The sequence below is a fragment of the Falco naumanni genome, chromosome 4 (assembly GCF_017639655.2).
Source record: "Falco naumanni isolate bFalNau1 chromosome 4, bFalNau1.pat, whole genome shotgun sequence".
NCBI lineage: Eukaryota > Metazoa > Chordata > Aves > Falconiformes > Falconidae > Falco > Falco naumanni.
Genome location: NC_054057.1, coordinates 88750230 through 88771658, shown reverse-complemented (window position 1 = coordinate 88771658; position 21429 = coordinate 88750230). Strand labels below are relative to the sequence as shown.

At 43.1% G+C, this 21429-nt stretch overlaps 1 protein-coding gene across 2 annotated transcripts in view; it reads right to left on the bottom strand.

The window, feature by feature from the left end:
* The window catches only part of FGD5 (FYVE, RhoGEF and PH domain containing 5), a 110048-nt gene extending 90583 nt beyond the window's left edge, over nucleotides 1-19465 (bottom strand). Inside the window, exons 1-2 of one of the 2 annotated variants that reach the window (XM_040589800.1) lie at nucleotides 19237-19465; nucleotides 6708-9648 (exon numbers count right to left, since the gene is read on the bottom strand). In XM_040589800.1, coding sequence (XP_040445734.1) covers nucleotides 6708-9648; nucleotides 19237-19249 — 2954 coding nt within the window. In that variant the 5' untranslated portion in view covers nucleotides 19250-19465. The remainder of the gene's footprint in view (nucleotides 1-6707; nucleotides 9649-19236) is intronic. The other variant, XM_040589801.1, reaches the window with a different exon arrangement.
* Nucleotides 19466-21429: the final 1964 nt, after the last annotated feature.

Here is a 21429-nt window from a genome sequence, read left to right as displayed (position 1 = left end):
TCTTGCCCTTTGCCTTATTTAAATCAGGTCACAAATTGGCACTTCCCTTCCAAATGCAATATAAACCACAAGAGATAGTGGGAAGATGTTTTTGCATTTGGCAAGATGCATTCACTGAAACCTGTTGAAAAGCTTGATTCTGTGCTCCAGAGAGTTGCACACAGTGTTCCTGACAGAAACCCAGGGAAAATCTCCACTCCACCATCGGCTCCACTGACTGTCCAAACTTCAAGTGTCTATAGAAGAATGACTGTCTGAGGGCCAAGCTCAGCTACTCATCACTGCATTCAAAGTAGCAGGGAGTTAGCATCTCTATGTTCATGTTTTACTGACAGACTGTGTTTTGTATTTAAGGACTTTTGAGTGCCACATAGTTCAGCCATAGACACTGGATGGTATTAGCTCAACAATTAATTCCCTAGCACGCAGATGATCTCCTCTTTTAATCTATGCACTTTTTCTTTCTCACCCATTTTCTTACATAGGCTTTTACAAACTTGCCTATCTGTGACAACAGCACATGGGGGCCAGTGATCACCATTGGGGAGGAAAGTTTTGTCTACTTACCCTCTTATTAAAGGGTAAAAGTCTTTAACGGAAAAGAATGGTAATGACATTTATTATAAAAAAAGTGCTTTCTGCTTACAAGCAATAGAGATCCACTGGGCCAGACTCTAATCTCAGCCATCTTCAGTAAAATCCTTTTAATTCTTTGTTGATTGTCTGATCAATATTTGAATGAAAGAGATCTCTAACCAATTGTGAAGAGACTTAGAGACTTCCTAAACTCTTCTAGTATCCTTTACAGAAACAATTCCAGCTTTCTCATAAGCTTGGAATGGGCTTAAGTGTGTGAATTTGAAGAATATAAAGTAGCAGTAAAACAACCCACCTTCTTAGAAACAGTTCTGGGGTTTTTTTCTAATAGGAGAACAGAGTTGTTTTATGAACCACAATCATAGCTACATTTTCTTGAATGACTGATGGAATATGTGAGCCACAACCTTCCAACATACTTATTTCCACAACTTTTTGGCAATGAGGAAAGTATACAAAGACTATGATCTATGGCAGGCATTTGAAAGCAGACACTCTTAAAGGCTTCAGTCATATCATGCTTGGAGATTTAACACTCTGGTGCGGGTATTATTTAGAAGTTATATTGTTTCAAATGTCTTCAATAATTTAAAGAAAATGGAGGACAGTAAGGTGAAGAAACTGGTGAAGAAAACCTGATTTATTCAACTAATTTAAAGAAATGAAGAGGCGGCATCTTCAGTTTCCCCCTGCTTTAATGGGTGCATGCAGGTTTAATTCACTTTACTCCGCTGGACTTCATAGAATGGTCCTGAAGTTTTGCTTCTGCCCTTGTATGCATCAGACTTTCAAATTGTGCCTCTCTGCGCTAAGCATTAAATATCAGCCTTGTAGGTTAACTGACACCCTTACTGAGCCTTAGCTCAGCAAGAACTTATCTAATTTTTAAACGTTAGAGATGCGGATCAAGAGCGGAGCTCAATTCTGCATCCGCCTTTGACAAAGAGTTGATGAATTCTTTCCGTAGTTATTCTCAAATCACATCAGGTACATTTATGAACTTCATGAGTGTTTCTCCTCAAATAAGCATCTCTTTTCCGGCTTGCCCATCTGTCTTTCACTGCAATATCTGAGCACCTCTGACATGCTGCCACTTTGACAAACAGTATTGCTGTGTTGGATTTTCTAAGAACTTTCTTTTTATTTGGAAACGTATTGGTCTTTTATGTAAATTAGAGCACTGTGAATTTTCTTGAAGTTATATAAATGACATTGATTCACAATTTTAACAAAAGATGAATTAATATTCCTGTACATTTCTGTGTATTTTAAACATGACAACACTGATTGTCTTTTCTTGATCACTATTATTTTGATGTGTGTACTATTTATACTGAAGCTTCCATTACATAATTATCTCTAGACTTTCACCTTATCCTTCCTACACTGTGCCTAGATACCACACTGTGCCTCTCTTAAGTGCTGGTGATTTAATCTTATATAACGTATGTGCTTCTCATTTGAAGGAGCAGAGCGTGCCAGGAATATGACATCTTGATTTTATTGGTTAAAAACATGTACTGTTTTGGAGGAAATTGACTCTAATGGTTTAATTTTCACCTTAAGCTTAAGGGCATATGAAGGTCTGAGTAGCATATTATTCAGACCATTTTTAGGTGGAGAATTCATGTTTGAAGATGTTGATTATGCTTAGCTTTTGTTAGGCTTTTTTTGGTGTATGTTACAGAAGGGTAGAGAATAGATGGTCATACAGACTGTCCCTGGCTGCAGTCTTGGAGCTGATCAGTGACTGATGACCTGCAGGCAGCACAGAGGATATAATCATTTAAGTGGCATAATTTGACAGAACGCAGGTTGATGAATCCAGTGGTGAGCAAGGGGACAGCTAAATACTCATTGGAGGAGAAGTAACTGCTCATCCACTGGATTTTTCTCTTTTTAAAGGAGGGGTATTTGAACTCTCTATGGCCCATCAACCACAGGCAGTGGTTCTATTGCTGTCTATCTATAATACAATTTTGGTATACATTTTGGAATTGATCTGCACTGATATAGTCTGTGATCTTGTGCGTAGGCCTGGCAGAAGCGCAGACTGACTATGGCTGTGTGCAAAGAGGGTTGCTTACAAATCTTTTAATGTAGCTGCTTACCCATGAAGCATCCTCTCCAACGCTAGCAGTTCAGATACTGACAGTGTTCTATCAGTCTCTAAGCACCTGTGCATTCCTGCTTTGGTCTGGCCAAATTAAAGGAAAAGTATCACTTGCCTGACACACATAAACTGTGTGTTTTCCCTGACTTTCTACTAAAGACAAATTTTTCTCCATCTTTTCCTTAAAGAAGCACATGCCTTGGGAATAAAACACATTTACAAAGGAACAGGATACTGAAGAGGTTATCAGTTTTCTTGACTGTACTAAAGCTGAGAAGAATCAGGTACCATATGTCTTGAAAAGGAGTGGAAAGTCAGAGCCTTGGGAGTAATTTACAGGCATAAGACTGCAAGGCATGAGACTAGAGACTTACTGGGAATTACCATGAGCCTTCGTGTCATTGCACAGAGCACTGGAATCCCCACACTGGCCCTCAAGAATTCCCTTGACAGTCAAAGTCTAATCAAGTCCTGCTGTTGTTTAAGTACAATGATGAGACTGAGGTTCTTCTAGTATGTATAGATGACCATTTTATGTAGAAGGATATAGGACTGTACAGGTAACAGCAACATGGGCTTTTAGCTCATTTCTTATGAATGTTCAACATCACAGTGGCATTAGCTGTGGAACTGCATGTATATTCCTTTTATTCCTCTCTTCTCCCCATCTTTTTTCCTTTCTGGGTTTTGAGCATCTTAGCAGAAAGAAGGATTGAGACTTAGCACACCTGGTAAATCCAAATCATGGACTAAGTAGAAAGCAAAAAGGGGAAATGAACTGAAAACACCCAACCCATACCATCTTCCTGATCTTATCTAAACCCTGATAAAAGACTCTCTCAATCTCTCCTAAAAGCACTGGAAATGATACTGTGGTAGACTATGAAATAAGTGTTTGAGGTATCTCTTTCCCAGCCCCTTGATGTTTATCACACTGCCATATGCGCAGCTAATGCTCTGAAGGTCAAGCTGGGTTAGCGAAGCAATTTTTTAAGACGTGCCAGAGTACTTTAATTCTAACTGACTCTCATCTGATGAAAGTTTAGCAAGTAACTTTGGTGAAATTGCTCTGACTTGTAGCTGTTGAGGGTCAAGGCAATGCTACAGTTTACAGTGTACTGTTCCAGAGGTGGGGCACAGCTGTCTTGCTTTCAGCCTGAACAACTGGTTTGTGTTGCTTTGTACTTTGTAGGGCAGCTCTTCAGAGAAAGGGGGCTGGAAAGTGACTTTTCAAAAACAAATGAAAATTGAATCTGATATAGGCTATGTGGACTGGGGAAAGATCAGGGGAATTTTGTCCAATTCCACTTCTGTCCCATTATTTCTTCACTGTACAGAATACTAATGATTACCTATATTGTCATACACTCAAATCAGAGTTTAATTGTTAATACCAGATAACTAAATTTTGGGGATACACAATAACTGCCCTTCAGGGGACAATATTCCAAGTTCTATTCTGGCAACGGTAATTCTAAGATATATTTCTAGAACCCTTTCGCTATTGACTTTTTCTATAAACTTGATTGCCTCTAATTAGAAATTATCTTAAATCTACTCCACATGGTCTTTCCTTTTAAGCAAGAAAATTGAACAGTGACTCTTCTCATTCTGTCAATTTATGTAAGGCCCCCACTTGCCCCGCTTTTCCCCAATCACACACAGTAGTGGAGGTTCCCATATTATTATAATCTTTAATAGCACTCTCACATTCTGTCCTCTGAAGTGTAATAAAAAGAGTTGTACTTGGCCATTCATCAAAAATGTAGCAATTCCACAAGGTATCAGCAGATGCTAAACACCAGGGCTCTGCAGGTGAGTGCACCAAAGGGAAGTTCATGGGCTCAAGTCTCATGTATTGCAACAGTTTAATCCAACACACTTGTACTCTCAAACGGTTGAAATCAGCCTGCTCATATCCTGAGGCTTGAGTTCAAAGTAACTTTTATCCCGGTGTGGTTGTGGTAGAGCTGTGTTTGATAGGCATTCATATTAGAAAGCTCAAATCTATCGAGAGAGATTTTAGGCAGAACTGCTTTAGCAGGAAATAAAACATCCACGTCTATACATCATGTATGCAAGTGTAAATAGGTTCATGTACATGCACTTGTACAGTTTCCTTTGCTTTATGATTAGACCATACACTGTTTCTCCAAGTACATTATGCCACTGGATGTGTATTACCCATTTACATTTCATCAAAGCTTTTCAGGTATGTCTTTGGCCGAAACATCCCAACAAATACAGCAAATAAGAGCTATCTCAGCAGCAATGCACGTATATCACTGCCTGGCTGATGTTCTTCCCCTCCATCCTGGTTATCTTGATAAAGGGGTTGTTCAGGAGCCTAGCCTTCATTTCTCCCCCAACAGCAAAAACTACATGCACAACAAGCAGCAGACTGAAACTTTTTGACCTTGAGGCTTCCTGAACCAGTTTGGATTGGCTCTCCCTTTGAAAAAACAGGCTTCCACCAGAAGTTCATAAATGGGCCCAAGTCACAGCAATTGACGTAGTTTTAATATTTTAAACTTGGTTCTTCAAGAACTACCTAAAATGGGTGGCATTTCATGGACACAAAGAACTGACTGGCTTTTCCAAGCAGAGCTCTGGGGATGTGGCTGTGTGCTTTGTGAAGCTGCACTGTACCCCACCATGTCCCAGTGTCAACACCACTGGGGCTCCCAACGCTGGAGGCAGCCAACATCTCCGAAGCTAAACCACAGACCTGCATCCCAGACCCCTCAGCTTCAGACATGTTTTGATCAACAGCTTAACCACTGATGCAATCTCTGTCCCCTTGTCATACCTCCCCCTCCCCTGCCAGTTCTTGCCTCTCGGAAAGACAAAGCACTGTACATCATTCTTGTTTTAGGAATGGTTTGCAAGACTCACTCAGAGGCGTTAAAGAAAAGTTCTTTTACTCCCCAAGTCTGAAATATCAAAAGAGGGATGTGTGAAATGCCCATGTTTCTTTCCATTCATAATGACAAGGGAGAGGAGCAGAAAAAATAAATGTTGCAAAAAAGCAGGAGTATTAAATCTTTAGAATTATAGATGAAAATGGACAGGAAAACCTTGCTTTTAAGATGTTTTATCTTTTTTACACAGCTCTAACAAAATATAACTGCATTAAAGACATTCCTTTTCATTCATTTGCTTTGCACCTTGTTTTCTCATCACCTGTTTAACATGAACTTAATGGAAAACACTCTTCTTACACCTCTGCACTCCACTGATTATATGCTATAATCTGACGACAAATTCAAAGGTCTTGAATGCATTGCTCCTGTGTAACTATGAAAAGGACATTTTATTGTCTGCAAATAATCTAATGGAATAGGATCACAGATTGTTATTAATGTTAGCAATGCATGTGATTTCAGACAGAGCTATTTGATTAATTTATAAACCAGCAGCTCTGTCAAAGGGGCATAATGATAGGTTTTAAAGCAACTTCTAAAATTGTCTAGTCTTAGTTCATGATTTGGGGTTTTCTGGTCTACACTTAACTGATGTACTTGGAAAGAGAAGTTACATATATAGTGTTGCTTTGAGAAATTGACAGGAATGAAAAATTGAAGCAGGAACCCTTCCAGCAAATAGGCTCTTTTTTCATTCAGTCAAGACAGAAATGTTTCTTACTGAAGAACAAAGCAAGCTTTTCCCCCTGCCCCCACCCCACAAGCCACAAAAAATTAGATCCGTTGGATAAAATAAATGTTTTTAAACATTCTTTGGTTTGTATTTATAAACCATAGGGTCCAGATCCACTGGACTTGCTAGCATACACTTACAAGGTAAAGAGTTAATCTGGTGTCTTTTTATTTTCACTGAAAAAGGCTTATCTTGTATTCTTCCAATCTTTCTTGTAAGCATTTCCTGAGAAGGGGTATAAGCCAAGCAACATGGAGGACCTGCCTATGACACCTAGCAGGGGAGGCCTTGCCTGTTTGGCCAGGGTTAGCAGGTCTTACATAATAATTTATTACAGTACCTTTCTGTTTCCTGGTCTGTGGTTTGCTGCTTGTTCTCAAAGCCAGTAAAGCTGCTCATATCCACATAGCCGTCATTCTCATTAGCAGCAGACAATGCCCTGCTGGGATCTTCAAAAAACTCAGTAAAAGTTCCTGCTCTGGTGGATCTTCGAGGAGGAATCTGTATGTTTTCATAGTCAGAGCTCATAGCAGGAATGTTCTCATAGTCAGATGTGTCAGCATTGGGAAAAGAAATGGACCTAGGTTTTGTTAATGGGAGTGGCATGAAAGGAGGCCTGGACCTGTCCTCAAAGGACTCCACCCTTGAAACACTCTTGCTGAAGGACTTGGGCGTTCCTTTTCTTTTACCATCCTTATAGAAAAGAACAGCTGAGGGAGACTCAGATGCACGGAGCTTCCCCACATGTGATTTTAGTTGAGGTGAACTACTTAGGCTCCTCCTGTCCAGGTCCATCAGCCTTGGAGGCCCGTGATAGCTGGACTCTGACGAGGACCTTGAAGAGGAAACATTAACATCTACATGGACTTTACTTTCAGTTTTCTTCTTGAATTTTAGAGTGAGGAACCTCTTAAAGGAAGATTTCTTTTTCTTGGAATACTTATCAGGTGAGTCATTCTCTATCAAAAGTGAAGGGGAACTTTTAGTGATTGGCTTTTTGGTGATGTAGGCAAGTTCAAAAGGAGGTGGTATATCAACAACTGAGGATGGAGTAGATAAGCCACATGATGAAAGGTGATTTCTCTGGGAAAAACTACCTGAGGAACCATTGACACAAGGCAAAGACAAGTTGTCTTCTGTCCTTTTTATTCTACCATCATCCAGTACACAGCCATCACTTTCTCTGTAAACAGAGACAGGTATCTCTCTCCCTTCAACAGAATAAGATCGAGGATATAAAATGAAACGTCTTGACTTGGCTGGTAATGCTCTGTTGGCTTCCGTTGGTTTTCCTTCCACTGACAGTAAATTATTGCTTAAAACTTCTGTCCCAGAGCCATTGCAGGAAGATGGTAAATCAGTTTCAGGTCCAGCTTCTTCTGGAACAGTTTCTGGGACATAGCCTGGCATTTTCCCAGAGAGCGACCGTGTTCTAGTGACAATGCTTTTACAATCAATGGGCAGCAAGTTGTTTTCACCATCCATGCCCAATCCATCCCTTTTACTGCAATCAGTTCCTAAATCAGTCTGCCCATCATGAGCAATTTCATTTTCTGCAGGAAGCACATAAGGGTCATCTAGGGAATCACTGCTAGTTTCTCTTTCCTCTGATTCTTCAGGCACAATGACCACTTCAGGGACTGCTAGATTTTCATGCAAGATGTGTTTGGTCCCACATTCTGCATTCATTTTCCCATGCTTATGGACTTCTAACTCTTCCTCAAGTGGGACCTGTTGATGTGGACTTGGGACATGTTTGCTGAGGCTGTTTGCTTCCAACTCATTGTCTTCAAGTTGCAGCTCATCTGACTTAGAGGTTTCCACAACATTTTCACTATGCTCTTCAGCAGGCGTATCTTCCAGCTCTGGGTCCATCCCTGGACTACTAGGTAGACTATTGGAGATCACACCCTCTTCATCCAGAGAGGTCCCTTCTGTTTGAAGATTCTCATCTGAATGTTCCATGGGTACTCCCTCACCACATTCATTCTCACAAGGAGCAATCTGACAGGCAGCATCCGTATTCTCTGCATTCACAGTTTCTTCCTCCTCTTTCCCAGAGTCTTCGCTTGCTTCACAGGCTACCTCTGGTGTCTTCTCCTCACCTCTCCTCTCAGTGATCTGGCAGGTATCACTGGCATTTCCTGTGTTTGTATTACTGTGCTCATCTGTGTCTGCCTCCTCCTCTTCGGCTGCTGCTTGATGGATGGATTCTCCTAAACCATTTTCAGTGCTGGGTTGATTTTCACATGGTTCTAAGCCAGGAGCTGTTTCTTCACTGGCCTCATCAGGCAGCATGTCAGGGCTTGCACAGTCATCATTTTCTAACTCCCCCTCCATGTTCAAATCAAGCTCTGCATGCACACCGTGGTCATCATCATGTGCTAGACACTCATCTCCCTTTTCTAAAATCGTGGGCAGTTCCTCCTGCCCTGCCTTCTCACAACCTGGGATCGATTCATCTTCAGGTAGTGGCATTAAAATGGTATCTTTACAGATATCACCCTTTAGTTCCTCATCTCTACTCAAAATGTTATCACTGTCAGTCTTACAATCACTGTTGTCTGTAAAGAGTTCCAGGTTGTTAGGAGTTGCCTCCTTGTTTTTTGTTTCACTACAATCACTTACAACATTCTCATCTTCATCTACATTCTTGAAAGCATCTTTATCCCCATCGGGGGCATCTGAGGACTCCTCACAAAGTGCTTCAGACTGGTCACAGTCTCTGGTTGACTCTTCAGAGTCTGGTTCCATTGGTTCAGCAATATCTGAAGAGTTATGGTGCTCATCTTCGGTAACGTCTCGATTGCTAGTATCCTCATCATTAGCAATGTTATCCTTTTCCTTCCCTACCTCTTCTGGAGTTTCCAAGACTTCATTTTCCTCAGAGGAATCTAGGTTCAGATCATGCTCATGTTCCAAGTCATTACAGTCTTTGCTGGTCAGCTGAGTTTCAGGAACTACAATGTATTCATTATCCGCCTCAGATTCTGGGCAATCAGCATTGCACTGGTTTCCTTCATACAGCTCTCCATCAAGACACACCAGTTTCCCATTTGAGCATTTATTTAAGTTATTGTTGGTATAAACACTGGATTTGCCCTCACTGTCAGCTGAGAATTTTGGCTTGGGAGCAATAGGTGGTTTGGGACCCCTAGACATAGAGCTCAGGTTATGAAGAGTATCAGCCCTTGGCAGTGAAGGAGAAAATTTGGAGACAGCTACTGGAGAAAGATGACCAATAATCTTTGGTTTCGGTGCTAGTGGTGGCTTTGTGATTTCTGGAGAAAAGAGAGAAAAGCCATGTTAGTCATCTTGGTTTCTTAAAAAAGCCATCAGAATATATCCTACATCACACTTTATCTCATACCAATGACTTCTAATGCAGAAGGATTCCAGCCAATAAAAGGCTCAGCTCTGAAAAGAGAAATGAAGGAGTTCTTCTGCTAAATTCAAGTGAGCGCTTGGTGCCCAGACACACAGCCTTCCCATCCGCCACTACCATGGAACAAAATATGGAGTTACATTTTATTTGTCAAACAACATAATCATAAGGCATAAGATGGTCTGCTGAAAGCTCAGCTAATACTTTCCATTGATTATGTAGCTGAGTTATAATGCACTGAATGAAATACTTCAGCCCAAAACATGAAAAGAGTTACTGGTTTAAACTTAAGTTCAGTTTTCAGTATACAGCTTCTTCAGTCCTTTCTTTAGTCAAAAGATCTCCCATCCTCCTGTAAATGCCAGGATCCCTTGCAGGTACAATCTTCTCTGAATGTCAAAATATGCTGTTAAAAAAGTGAATTATCTTGCAAAATAAGGCCAGCCAGAGTCTCTTAACTATTTCTAGCGGAAGTGCTAACACATGTAGGGGAATTCAAATAGATTGACAATAAGCTAGATTGAAACTAGATTAATTACGTCATGTATGGCCATTTTACTCACAGTACAGTTTATATGCCACAGCCATTTCCCGCTGTCTTGGTTCTGAAATTTATATTCTTTAACTAACTAAATGAAATGCTGAAAGGCTGCAAAAATAGGCAACAATAGGGATCCTCCCTCATGAGATTTTAGATGAGATGAAATATGTAAAGAAGCCAGTGCACCAAATGGTTACAGATGGTAACAAGTAAAGAGAAGGGGTTTTGCTCTTATAATGTCTCCTAGCCATCAATAGGTAATTACATAGTTAATTAATCAGAAATATCTTTTTATAATTTTAATTAACACATTTTAGTGGAAAAAGGGGAGCTCCCCATTGCAAGGAAAAGCACAGGACAAACAGTTTCATCATGAGAGCCAGGAACAAGTCCTTGTGCAAAATCCTCATGCCCTACACACAGGAAATAAGGAAACAGCATCTCAAGAGATACCATTTAGGACATGGTTCCTGTGTGAAATCCTATCCTAAATCATGTTTCAGAAAGTGTAGCTACTGTGCTGTTACATTTTGAGTATTTTGGAATGCAGACTTTTGACATGCGGAACTGAAAACAACTACAATTCAGCTGTGCTTCATACTAATAACAGAGTAATACTGAATACAAACTGCTTAAAAATGATTTTCTGATTGTTATGATATTTGGTGTCACAGTACTTTTCCTATTTTTATCTTAGTCCGACTGAAGTAATTTTTATTGAACTAATACTGGCATACTTGTTTCATTACTCTGGGAGATACAAGAGGCTGTTTCTTCAGATCTTCTTAACCTTGCTGAAATTTCTTCCAATACTCAGAAAGATGCTGGCAATTTGGCATTCTGATAAACCAGACCACAGTGTTTCTAGAATTATGAGACACCAGAGAGATTTCATGTAAGCTAAAAACTGAGTCAGTGATCTCAGCTCAGCCCAGGAATGAAAAGTCTGTTCTAATAAGGCACCTTATTGCATATACTGATTAAGAATTATTCTGTATCTGGGGTTTTATCTGACCCAGCTTCAAATGTGGGAGGCTTAAAACAACTTGTGGAAAAGGAGGGAGAGAGAACTGCGTATTCGTCAGTCTCCAGTACTGTAGTGTGTACTCTTGTTTCACAGTATCCACTGCTGCTTTGAGCTGCACAGTATCTAACTATTGAAATTACAGAATGGGTAGCTAATCTTTCCCTACAGATTATTTCAGAAATGTTACATGCCAAACACTCCACCACTGCTGAAGTACCATTGCTTCTGTTGCAGCCAGCAGCAAGTCTGCAGCAATTAAAGGCTGCAGAGTGCTGAAAACTGTTAAAACACAGGGAAGGAATTGAAGTGGGCTGAGTGTCTTGTAAGCCTGGCTCCCCAGCCAGATCTACCTTTTGGATTTTTAAATCAGTTATTGCAATGACTGAACATCCTAAACTAACTTTCTGGTAGTAAAATGCATGAAATTTTGATTAGCTAGAACTGATTCCTTACACCTTTTCCACCAGAAATGTGCAATGCACCCCTTAGCACCATAATGAGGCATTTTTAGGACTAACCTCAAGGAAGAAAAATCACTTTGGAGGTATTACACCACTTCCTACAGTGTCTGGCTTTTCCTAGGAATGTCTGTCCAAGAGCAGGACACAAATATACCTACTCCATTCCTGGGATGTGACAAGGCTTGAGCACAGTCTCTGCATTCCCATCCTCTTGTCAGATGGAGTGTCTGTACTGAAACACTGAGTAATAAGAAAAAGACTGGACTGCAGAGAATGCTAGGATCTCCCAGGCTTTGTCTTAGGAACAAATTTGAAATAAAATAATGTAATGAAGTCATTTTCTTTATGTAAAATAACCATGCAGACACACTTAAAAAAATAAATAGCTTAAACACAGTTACTTACTTTCCCTCCAGTGATAATTTTATACAGCAAAAGGAACCAAGTAATCCTGAGTTTTTCCTTCTGCTACCTTCAGTAACATTGCTAGAAGAAGAGCACTTATGGTAATGGACACTTTTGTAGTACGGTAATAATAGGCATTGTGATATCCTACTCTGACCCACTTGTGCCAGCTACTGGTCACTACTGATTCCTTCCAGTTTTTTCCTAACTGTTCTGTGCATTATCTTGCCCTTCTTTCACGAGGCTCCTTAACCAATTTTTTTTTCTTTTTTTTTTTTTTTCTTTTTTTTTGGTTGTGGTTTTTTTTGGTTTTGGGGTTTTTTTGGGGTGTGTGTGTTTGTTTTTTTTAGGGGAAGGGGGAGGCAGTGGGAAGAGTACAAGTGTTTGTTTAAAAAATAACCCAATTACTGAAAAGAAAGCACTGCTCTTTGCCTTTTATCAACTCAATTTCATTCTGCTTAAATTTCTGCTTCTTTTGTTGTCTGAGCCACTTGAAAGGTTCTGGCTGTAACTTCCAAATGGACACAAAACAACACTGCACCATAAGGAATGTGTATGTTCACAAATAATTGTGCATGTTTATTTTAGGATGTGGTTTATGTTGGAGGGAGACACACCCACCTTGTGCTTAAAAGGAAACTCTTAGGGAATAGGAATTTCTTTAGCCTGCTCCTCCCCTTATTGTTCGATGCTTCCTTGTACTGACAAGGACCTTTTCCTCTCCTTACCCACCTTCCTTCAGGCAAAACTGCACTTCAGCATGGTTCCATTCCTGCCATGGCCCATATGAAATGACATTACTCTCCTCCCCGCCAAGTTTCTAAGCGGTGAAAAGTAGCCTAGCAGCTCTCCTGGAATGACAATCAACCCATACAGCCCTCACTGTTCAAAGCGTTTATTAGAAACAATAAACATTTTGTAGTGGGGTATTGCCTGAGACACTGCAACTACCCACTTTGAAATGTTCTCCAGATTTAGGAATTAGCCTAGAATTTAATTAAGGCTTTTAAGGGACCATATGTACTAACACCAACACACCCCCATCAAGCAGCTGGGTTTTGAGTGAAGACCTAGTTAAACACTGAGATTTCACGTTTGCAGGAATATTTGTAGACATGCCCCAGGCCCATGGTTTTTGATAGTTGCCCGGGAAATTACTTAGCTCTACACTGCAGATACTAGTTCCAGCCTTGGGTTGTGTCACAACTCAGTTCAGGCATCTCTTAAGTTGCTGAAAGTAGCTTTTTCTAACCAACAAACTTTTGTAGACCTGTGTTTTCTTCAGGCCTTTGGCATTAATTCAGCTCAGACATATGTTAAAATAGGAGAGACACTGAGGACAAAGGACAGAAATGCACTGCATAGTTCAGGGATCTGCAGAGCTTATGGATGGAAGTGACAACGCAGGTGGAGGGACCACACTGCAACAGTGGGATGAGACTGCACCAAACCTAGAATCCCAGTGGGAACCAATGCACACAAGTCCTGTTTGTCACTGCTTCTGACCAGGAGGAAGGGACTGAAATCCACAGATGGAAAGTGCCTAAGAAACAGGAGGTAGAAGGAGAACAGCCAGACAAGGGCATCAGAAAGTCTTACTCAGCTCTGATCAGGAGCTGTAGAATTTCACCGAGCTATATTAAAACTTGCCATCTACACAGCTTTGGTCTGAAGTCAGCAAAAGGTGGACTATATACCTTAATATCATCCTTATCTGATTCCTGTAATGAATTGCTCATTTTTAAAATAAAGCCCTTATTTCCAGTTAGTGCTGCCTGGGTTCTATCTCCAACATCTGTTACTGTTTCTTCCACTGGGTTGAAGACTCTTTTTATTATTCGGTATTTCTTTAGGGAAGACCTATACTTCCCTACAGCTATGTCTTGGTACATTCTTCTTTCTGGTAAACTAAACAAATTAACTCGTTAGATCTTTGCAGCTTTTTCTTTTGGATTTTTTCTGAACCTTTTCCAATTTTCCAATAGCCCCTATAAAATACACAGGGCAGACCTACGGGATAAATTTCACAGTGGGTACTGATGATGCTGTCTACAGAGTTCAGTACTTTCTTAGATCCAGTTCTCACTATTCTCCATTTTAGCTTGTTACTTTATAAGGTTGAATTGCTTGTCCATTATGACCTCTAAAGTGTTCCCAAGGCTGTGTTACCTGTTCATTGCCTCTAAACTGATAGCTTTATAATATGCATTAAGTGTAATTTGTTAGAATAGATTCAACTTAATGATCCAGATCTGTTTATATAATTGCCCTGCCTCCTATGTTAATTACCTTTTCACCAATCTTCACATCATAAAGTGAACTTTGTCATCTGATGCTTTTCTGTTTGCTTTCCTACCAAGGAAATGTTGGACAGTATCAACATAATCTTGGTCCCAGGACTATGCATACCACCATTTGATAATGTTACAGAGAGAACTACCACAGAAATTCACTACTGCCAATTAGCAGACTTTATTTCTGTTATATAAATGCTTTTCTCTTAAATCCGAATGTGCTACTAAAATACTACATAGGCATCAATGTATGTCTTTGTATCTATACCATTGCCTTTATCAAGAAAGTCTGTAACTTCTTCCAAAGACTGGGATCAAATTCCATGTTTGAAGAAAGCAAAGTCCCACCACTGAGGGAATAAGCAACCGTAAGAATAGCAGCAAATAGAGGAATTAATTTACATGTCACTTGCCAAAACACTATGATAAGACATAAAAATTCTTTGGACCAGGAAGGACAGAAGTTATTTCATGGTAGCATTTCTATTTTATGAACCAGGCAACAAGATGAAACAACAAAGAACCTACCCTATACCAGCAGCCAACATGTTCACGCTTCCTCTCACGTCAAAGCATGACAGTGCTAAGAGCTCATACCATTGACAAAAGCCACATGTGCCAAATGCTGCACAAACCCAGAAACTCATGGAAACAGTGTGACTGCACTGTACAGTCATAGGTAGAAGTTTCCATACCTCAGCTACCAAACACCACCAAGTTCTTACAAAGCAGGACAGAGAGGAAATTCTATACCTGTGTCTATTGCAGCTTGTCTAACAGGTTGGTTTGTGTTTTGACCATGGTGCTTACTCCTTACTGAGAGAGTGGTAGACAAGAGCGTCCTATCAAAGTAACACATGGAGCTTCACTGTAAGCTTCCTCTTTTCAGAGGAAGAGCTGGCTTTGGACCTGGCCAAAACATGGGCACCAACCACTATTGTAATGCTACTAGGAACGTAAGGTAAGCCAAGCAGAGTCTCTCCTAAAACTCATGTATTACATTTCCAGTACAAGAAGCAGTAGGTTCCAACCTGTAATTACAATTCTGCCAGCTGTCCAAGTCAGACAGTGAGGGTGTGTAAAGCTGCCTATATAGATAAGCCACTGCAATGTCATTCTGAATTAAGTACCCAGCATAAGCTGTGCAACCTGCTTCAGTATGTTAGAGATTAAATAGGTGAGGTAGCATGATTTACAAGGAAAGTATAAACCCTTTTGAGGGGTTCAACTCATAAAACACCAGTGCTGTTACTCGTAGGATCTCAGAATGTACTATAAATAACCAAGATATCATTAATTTTTCAGTATGAGCTGCAAAAGTAGTTCTCTTTGTTTTACAGCATGTAAATGCATCACTTACTTCACATGATCAGAGAAAAGTTTGAAATTATGAAAGTTACATAAGAAATGAAAGCAGTTGCATGGGAGTCACTTGAAGTGGAAAAGGTATTTAGACTCAGATTTTCTAATAATATAGGAGTGCAAGTCTTCTTTCCAAATGGGAACTCAGTCCAGACTTAGGTATCAGCTCCCACTTTGACTTGAACAGGAATCAGGTACTTAAGTGTCTTCTGAAAACTGGGGCTTTAGGCACTTGAGATATGAGACCCTGTTCAAAGTCAGCAGATCATTGGCCCCTAAATGCCTCAGGCATTTGTGAAAATGGCATTTCAGCTTCTGCTTAAGTCTCATATATTTAAAAACATCTATCCTCTCTTACCAGTGTATGTTCTTCAAATGTGTGATCAAAAGTACTCTGTATATAGCAAGAAGGCTCCACTAGTGTGAAGACAGACCTATAGTCAGTAGTAACTATCCCATGGGATTTTTGTCTTCTTACAAATCTTAATTGAACTATTAACAGCTGGGCTGTCGAGCACATTCCTCTCTGCAGAAATAAAATGCTGTTCTGTACAGTTACTGGAATCCATCCTCTATGATTAGATCAATGCATTATGACTCTGGGATACCAGATCAATAGCTTACAAATTCCTCTTACTATATAACTTTATCGCAGCCATCTGTAAATATAATACAACGGCGTAACACCTCACAGAGAAACACTGCTGAGGAAGGGAAAAAATCTAAAGACAATATAATCAGAAAAGGATGGATTTTGACCCAAAAAAATCTTGATCCTGAAAATTCTCTGGCATTTTCACTGTCTCTAGCAGACTGTACATACAAGTTTTGGTAGGACTGGGGGACTCGGTTATGAAAAACTGCAGGTACACAACAACGAAATAATCTTGGTTCTAAACTACTGGCTTTTATTTCTTTTTAATGTAACTGTAAGTGTTTGTGATGTTTGCAATTTGGCTATGACTTCACAACAGGAACTTCACACTACAGTGGACAGCTTATATTCACCTGTTGTTTCATATATTGCCTCCTAGGAGCCAAAGAAGATACTGGTTAAAATTCCCTGACAGGTACATATGGCAGCTTTTCCTATAACATTTTCAGTAGCAGCTGAAAGAATATACAGTCTGCTTACACCTCTGAACAATCTGTAGCCTAACATCTGTACATTCTTCCTATGGGCAGCATCATCTCAGCACCTGGCAAACAAGTCGGTGCTTAGAGGCTGGAAGGTCCTATGTATGAGGCTGAGAGATGGGGGTCTGTCTCTTGTCTCTTACCACAGATTTCCTGTGACCTTGGGTGGATTGCTTCATCTTTCTTTTCATATCAGTTCCGCATCTCTGAGGATAATCCATATCTCCCTTCCTGTTTTCTGTCTGCTGTTATTTCAACTTCTGTGGGATCAAGGCTACCATATACGCGTGCAGATACGACTCTGATTACTGGGGCTACGTATTACTTACTGTAATACAAAGATCACTAATGCTGGTCCCTGAGTTGTCCCAGTTAATAAATAGCCCTCTCCTCCAGATTCAGTAGGAAGTTCTGCTTTGCACTGATGGGAGAGACATTCCTTGCATTGTGTGAATGTACAAAACAAAAAGGCTGAGAAGGGATATGAGCGCTCTATAAATACAACCAGGAGGTAAACACCAGAGGAGGAAAAGAACTATTTTTAAGCAAAAGGACAATGTAATCACAAGAATAAATGGAGATGGATCTGGTCTGGAAACTAGAACTAGCAGTGGAAAGAGGTTCTCAGTTTTGTGAGAGGACTATCAGGAGAGCTACCTAAAAAGTTCTAGCTGAAGATATAATTTGGTGAATTAATAGAAGGAGTAATATGGACTTTGTGTTCTGTAACAACAGGTACTGCTTTTGGTAACGAAGGTAGTCCTGTTCAGTCCTACCTTTCTGAAAAATAAAAGCTGCTAGTGAAATTCAAGTCTTTACAAATGGAAACATCCGATATTCCTTACACTGCACATCCACAGACAACAGGATCAGATTGAGCCAGTCAGTTCTAAATAACGGAGAGATGAAGAAAGAGAGGTTGGAGCATCACAGCTCAAGCAATTTTTGGCTGGCTCACTTAGCTTTCAAATGAGTTTGTCTCCTGGGAGGGACAGGGTCCAGTCCAGAGAGAATCAGAAAACAGAATGGAAATGTCACCACTTTTGGGGTAGGAGAGTGTCTTGCTCTCCTCTCCAAGGGGAAAAAGAACCTTTTGCTTTAAACTCAGAGGAGTGGTATGACACACTGATACAACAGCAGAGGGCTAGCTTTGACCTAAAAGATCCTTTCCAATCCTATGTTCCCTGCACTTTGGCAAACAATGATTCAGTCTCCCAACACAACAGTTGTAGGGCAAGGTATGTAGCGGTGAAATATCTGGGCTTTGGGAAGTACCTGTGCAAGTGAGATGCCCAGCAACATTCACCTTCTGGAACAACTAAACACAGCGGAAAATTTCAGGGCTAACACAAAAAGACCATTCCCCTTCTTCTCTAGTTCTAGATGCAGCACTAGATTTTTCTAAGTAACTCCTGCGTTAGTAATAATTGTTTGCTGGATTGTTATGTTTTTTACACACATGCCTCACCCCTGAATATCAGAAAGTGTTGATGGAGAATTTAAGGTTTGCCCCGATTTTCCAGTGACTTCTTTTAATGTTTAACTGTTAAACGTCCTGTCTTTCATATCTGCTCCCTTCTCGTCCCGTCTCTTTCACCTTCCCAGTTTCTATCAAGGAAAAATTCTGGGAAGTTCACAGAAGGAAGGAGGAAGGGTCTGGGTTTGCCTTGGAGAGAAAATTCTGCAAAAAACATTACCTCCTCAAAACCCAGACTTTCGGAAAGAAAGTCACAGCAAATACCCTGGGGGCTTCGTTGAGTGTGTCCGAGGCGTGAACGGGCGCAGAGCCGCATCCCTCAGCGGGCGCAGCCCTGCCGAGCCGCCAGCCTGGTTGTCCCCGGAACCCGCGCCGCGCCCGGGCTTGCGGCTTGTGCCCGTCCCGGCGGGGCGAGCGATGGGGTATGCACAGCCCCGGGGTGCGCGGCGCCCCGCGGAGAGCCAGCGAGCACCTGCCGAGCTGGGGGATGAGGAGGGCCTGGAGCAAAGGTGCCAGTCCCGGTGGCACGGCCCAGGAGCTGCCAGCACCGAGGGAGGGGTGCCGGGACGGGGCAGGGGGCTGTGCGCGTGCAAGCCCCGGAGAAGCAGAGCCTGGACGAGCGGTGCCATCCCAGTGATACTGGCCCCGGGGACGGGGTGTGCCGGCCCGAGCCAAGGAGGGTGCCGGTACCGGAGGAAGGAAACCCGCCCGGCGTTTGCCGGCCCTGGGGAAAAAGATGTCCGGAGACGGACAGCCATCCCGGCGGACCCGCGCACTTACCGGCGTTGTTCATCTTCCACCGCAACTTCGCTCGCTGGCTGCCCCGGGCGCTCAGAGCATGGTCCCGGGGGGCCGCCGCCGCCTTCGCCCCTCGCGAACGAGCCCGGCCCTACAAGCCCCTCCAGGGGCACGGGAGCGCGGGCGTGGCAGCCGGACCCGGAGCAGCGGGCTGGGCAGGCGGCGGTGCCGGCTCGGGGACGGTCAGCGCCGCGGCGCGCCCCCGCCCTGCCCCGCGCGCGGCCCGTCGGGGGGCGGTGGCGGCGCCCGGCGCCGGGGCCCCGCACGGCCGGAGGCGCGCGGAGCTGGGCTGGGCCGGGCCGGGCCGGCCGGGGCGGGGCGGGGCGGGCGCGCGCAGGCATCCTCTGCCGCGGAGCAATGCCGGTGGCTCCGGGGGGGTGGGGGGGTGGGGAGTGGAAGCAGCACGGAAGCCTAAGTCGCGAACATTTAAAGGCGCAGCGGGCTGCCCTGTCCTCCGCCCCCGCCTTTCGCGTGCCCCCCCTTTCGTATCCCCCACTCCCTTTCCACTGCCCTTGGTCCCTCTTTGCGCCTTCCTCGCCCTCCTCCCCCATTCCTCCTCCCGCCTTCTCCCCCCCCCCATATCTCATCCGTCCCCCCCTCCTCCTTCCATCCCCTCCATCTATCCTTTCCCTCTTCATCCTTTCCCCTGCTATCCTTTTACCCCTCTTCATCCTTTTCCTCCCGTCCACGCTTCCCTCCTCTCCATCCTTTCCCCCTCTCCAGCCATCCTCCCCGATCCACCCAACTACCCACCCCGCACCCACCCCCCGCTCCCTCCATCCTCCCAGCCCCGCTCCATTCCCCAGTGGGGCACGACCGCCCCAGCCTACGAACCCCCACGGGGAAGGAGGCTCGGGGAAGCCCCCCTCGCCCCAGCCCCGCCCCGCCCCGGGCATTTTTCCCTGGCCCGGAGCATCCCTGCGGAGCCGATAGCACCTGCTGCTGGAAGCGGTGTTTGAGTGCAGGGAAGCCACGGACGGTCCCTCGCATACAAACCACGCTTGCTCAGAGCGGTTTGAGACAGCTCCAGCCTGCTGTCTTTTTCCTCTCTCCCGTAAACCAGCTCCTGGCTCAGTGAAGGTAACGCAGGCATCCCGTGGCTGGGCTCTTCTCCCCGTTTTCGGGCTGGCAGCAGCACCAACCCCCAGTCAAGGCTGGATCGCCCCCTTCCTCTCAAAGGAGGCATAATATAGCCCTGCCACCTTTTCCAGTGGAGCTCACGCAAGAAAGTGCAACTCTGCCCATTTCCCTCCCCTGGCAAAGTAACCCCAGGGAGGCATAGTTGACCCCAAGGGTCGCTTCCCTAGGCAGGGAGGGGCCATTCCTCCCCAGGGCAGGACGGTTGCTCGCACCGTCCCAGAGCTCTGCATGCCAACAGGCTGAGGGGGGGAAGAAGCAGCACGTTGTACCTGCTCAGTGTCCAGGCTGGGGTGTGTGTGAAGCTAGCATCCGGAGCAACTTAATTTTTGATGCTGTTAGTTCTGCTTTTGCAAAGTACTTCATAACTAATGTCATCCTGCTGGCAGATGCCCTGTAGCATAGTCAAAGCTCTTTTTCCTGACTTTTCAATGCTGTCTCACTGTGACTGATGCGATGCCTTGCACATTAGTGCACAGACTTCTGAAGAGAGAAAGCAAGCAGTGAAGGAAATGGGAATGAAACCCTTCTTTCTGTGGGCTTCAGTCTCTCCCACTGAGGCTGGCACACAGGAGTGCTGGTTTCTGGTTTTCTAGGGGACCCTGGTTGTATCACTACAGTTCTAAGCAAGCATTTGCAATCCTGGATGGTTTTGGAGATGCATAAATTTACAGTAGAAGCTCCTCTATTACTATTCTGGCTGACATCAATGAGGTGATGGAAAGGCCTATATCTTCCCTCACAGCATAACGTGCCCACCTATGACTGGCAGCCATCTGGCCTTCTCCCATCTTCATGCACTGGTCCCTGATTTATTCTTGCCACCTGCAGCTTTGATGTCTATCTCAATCAATACAAATAACTTGTGTCTACAGAAAGAATCATCTGAAGCAGCTTCAGAAATACAGATTTAGGGCCTTGCAAAGTGTGGGGAAAATGTGACACAAGAAAAAAGAAAGCAGAAGTAAAAAAGTCAAGCAAAGTACAGGTGACTTGGGAAAAAGTCCTTAAATATGTTTTCCAGGAGAATAACTGGTT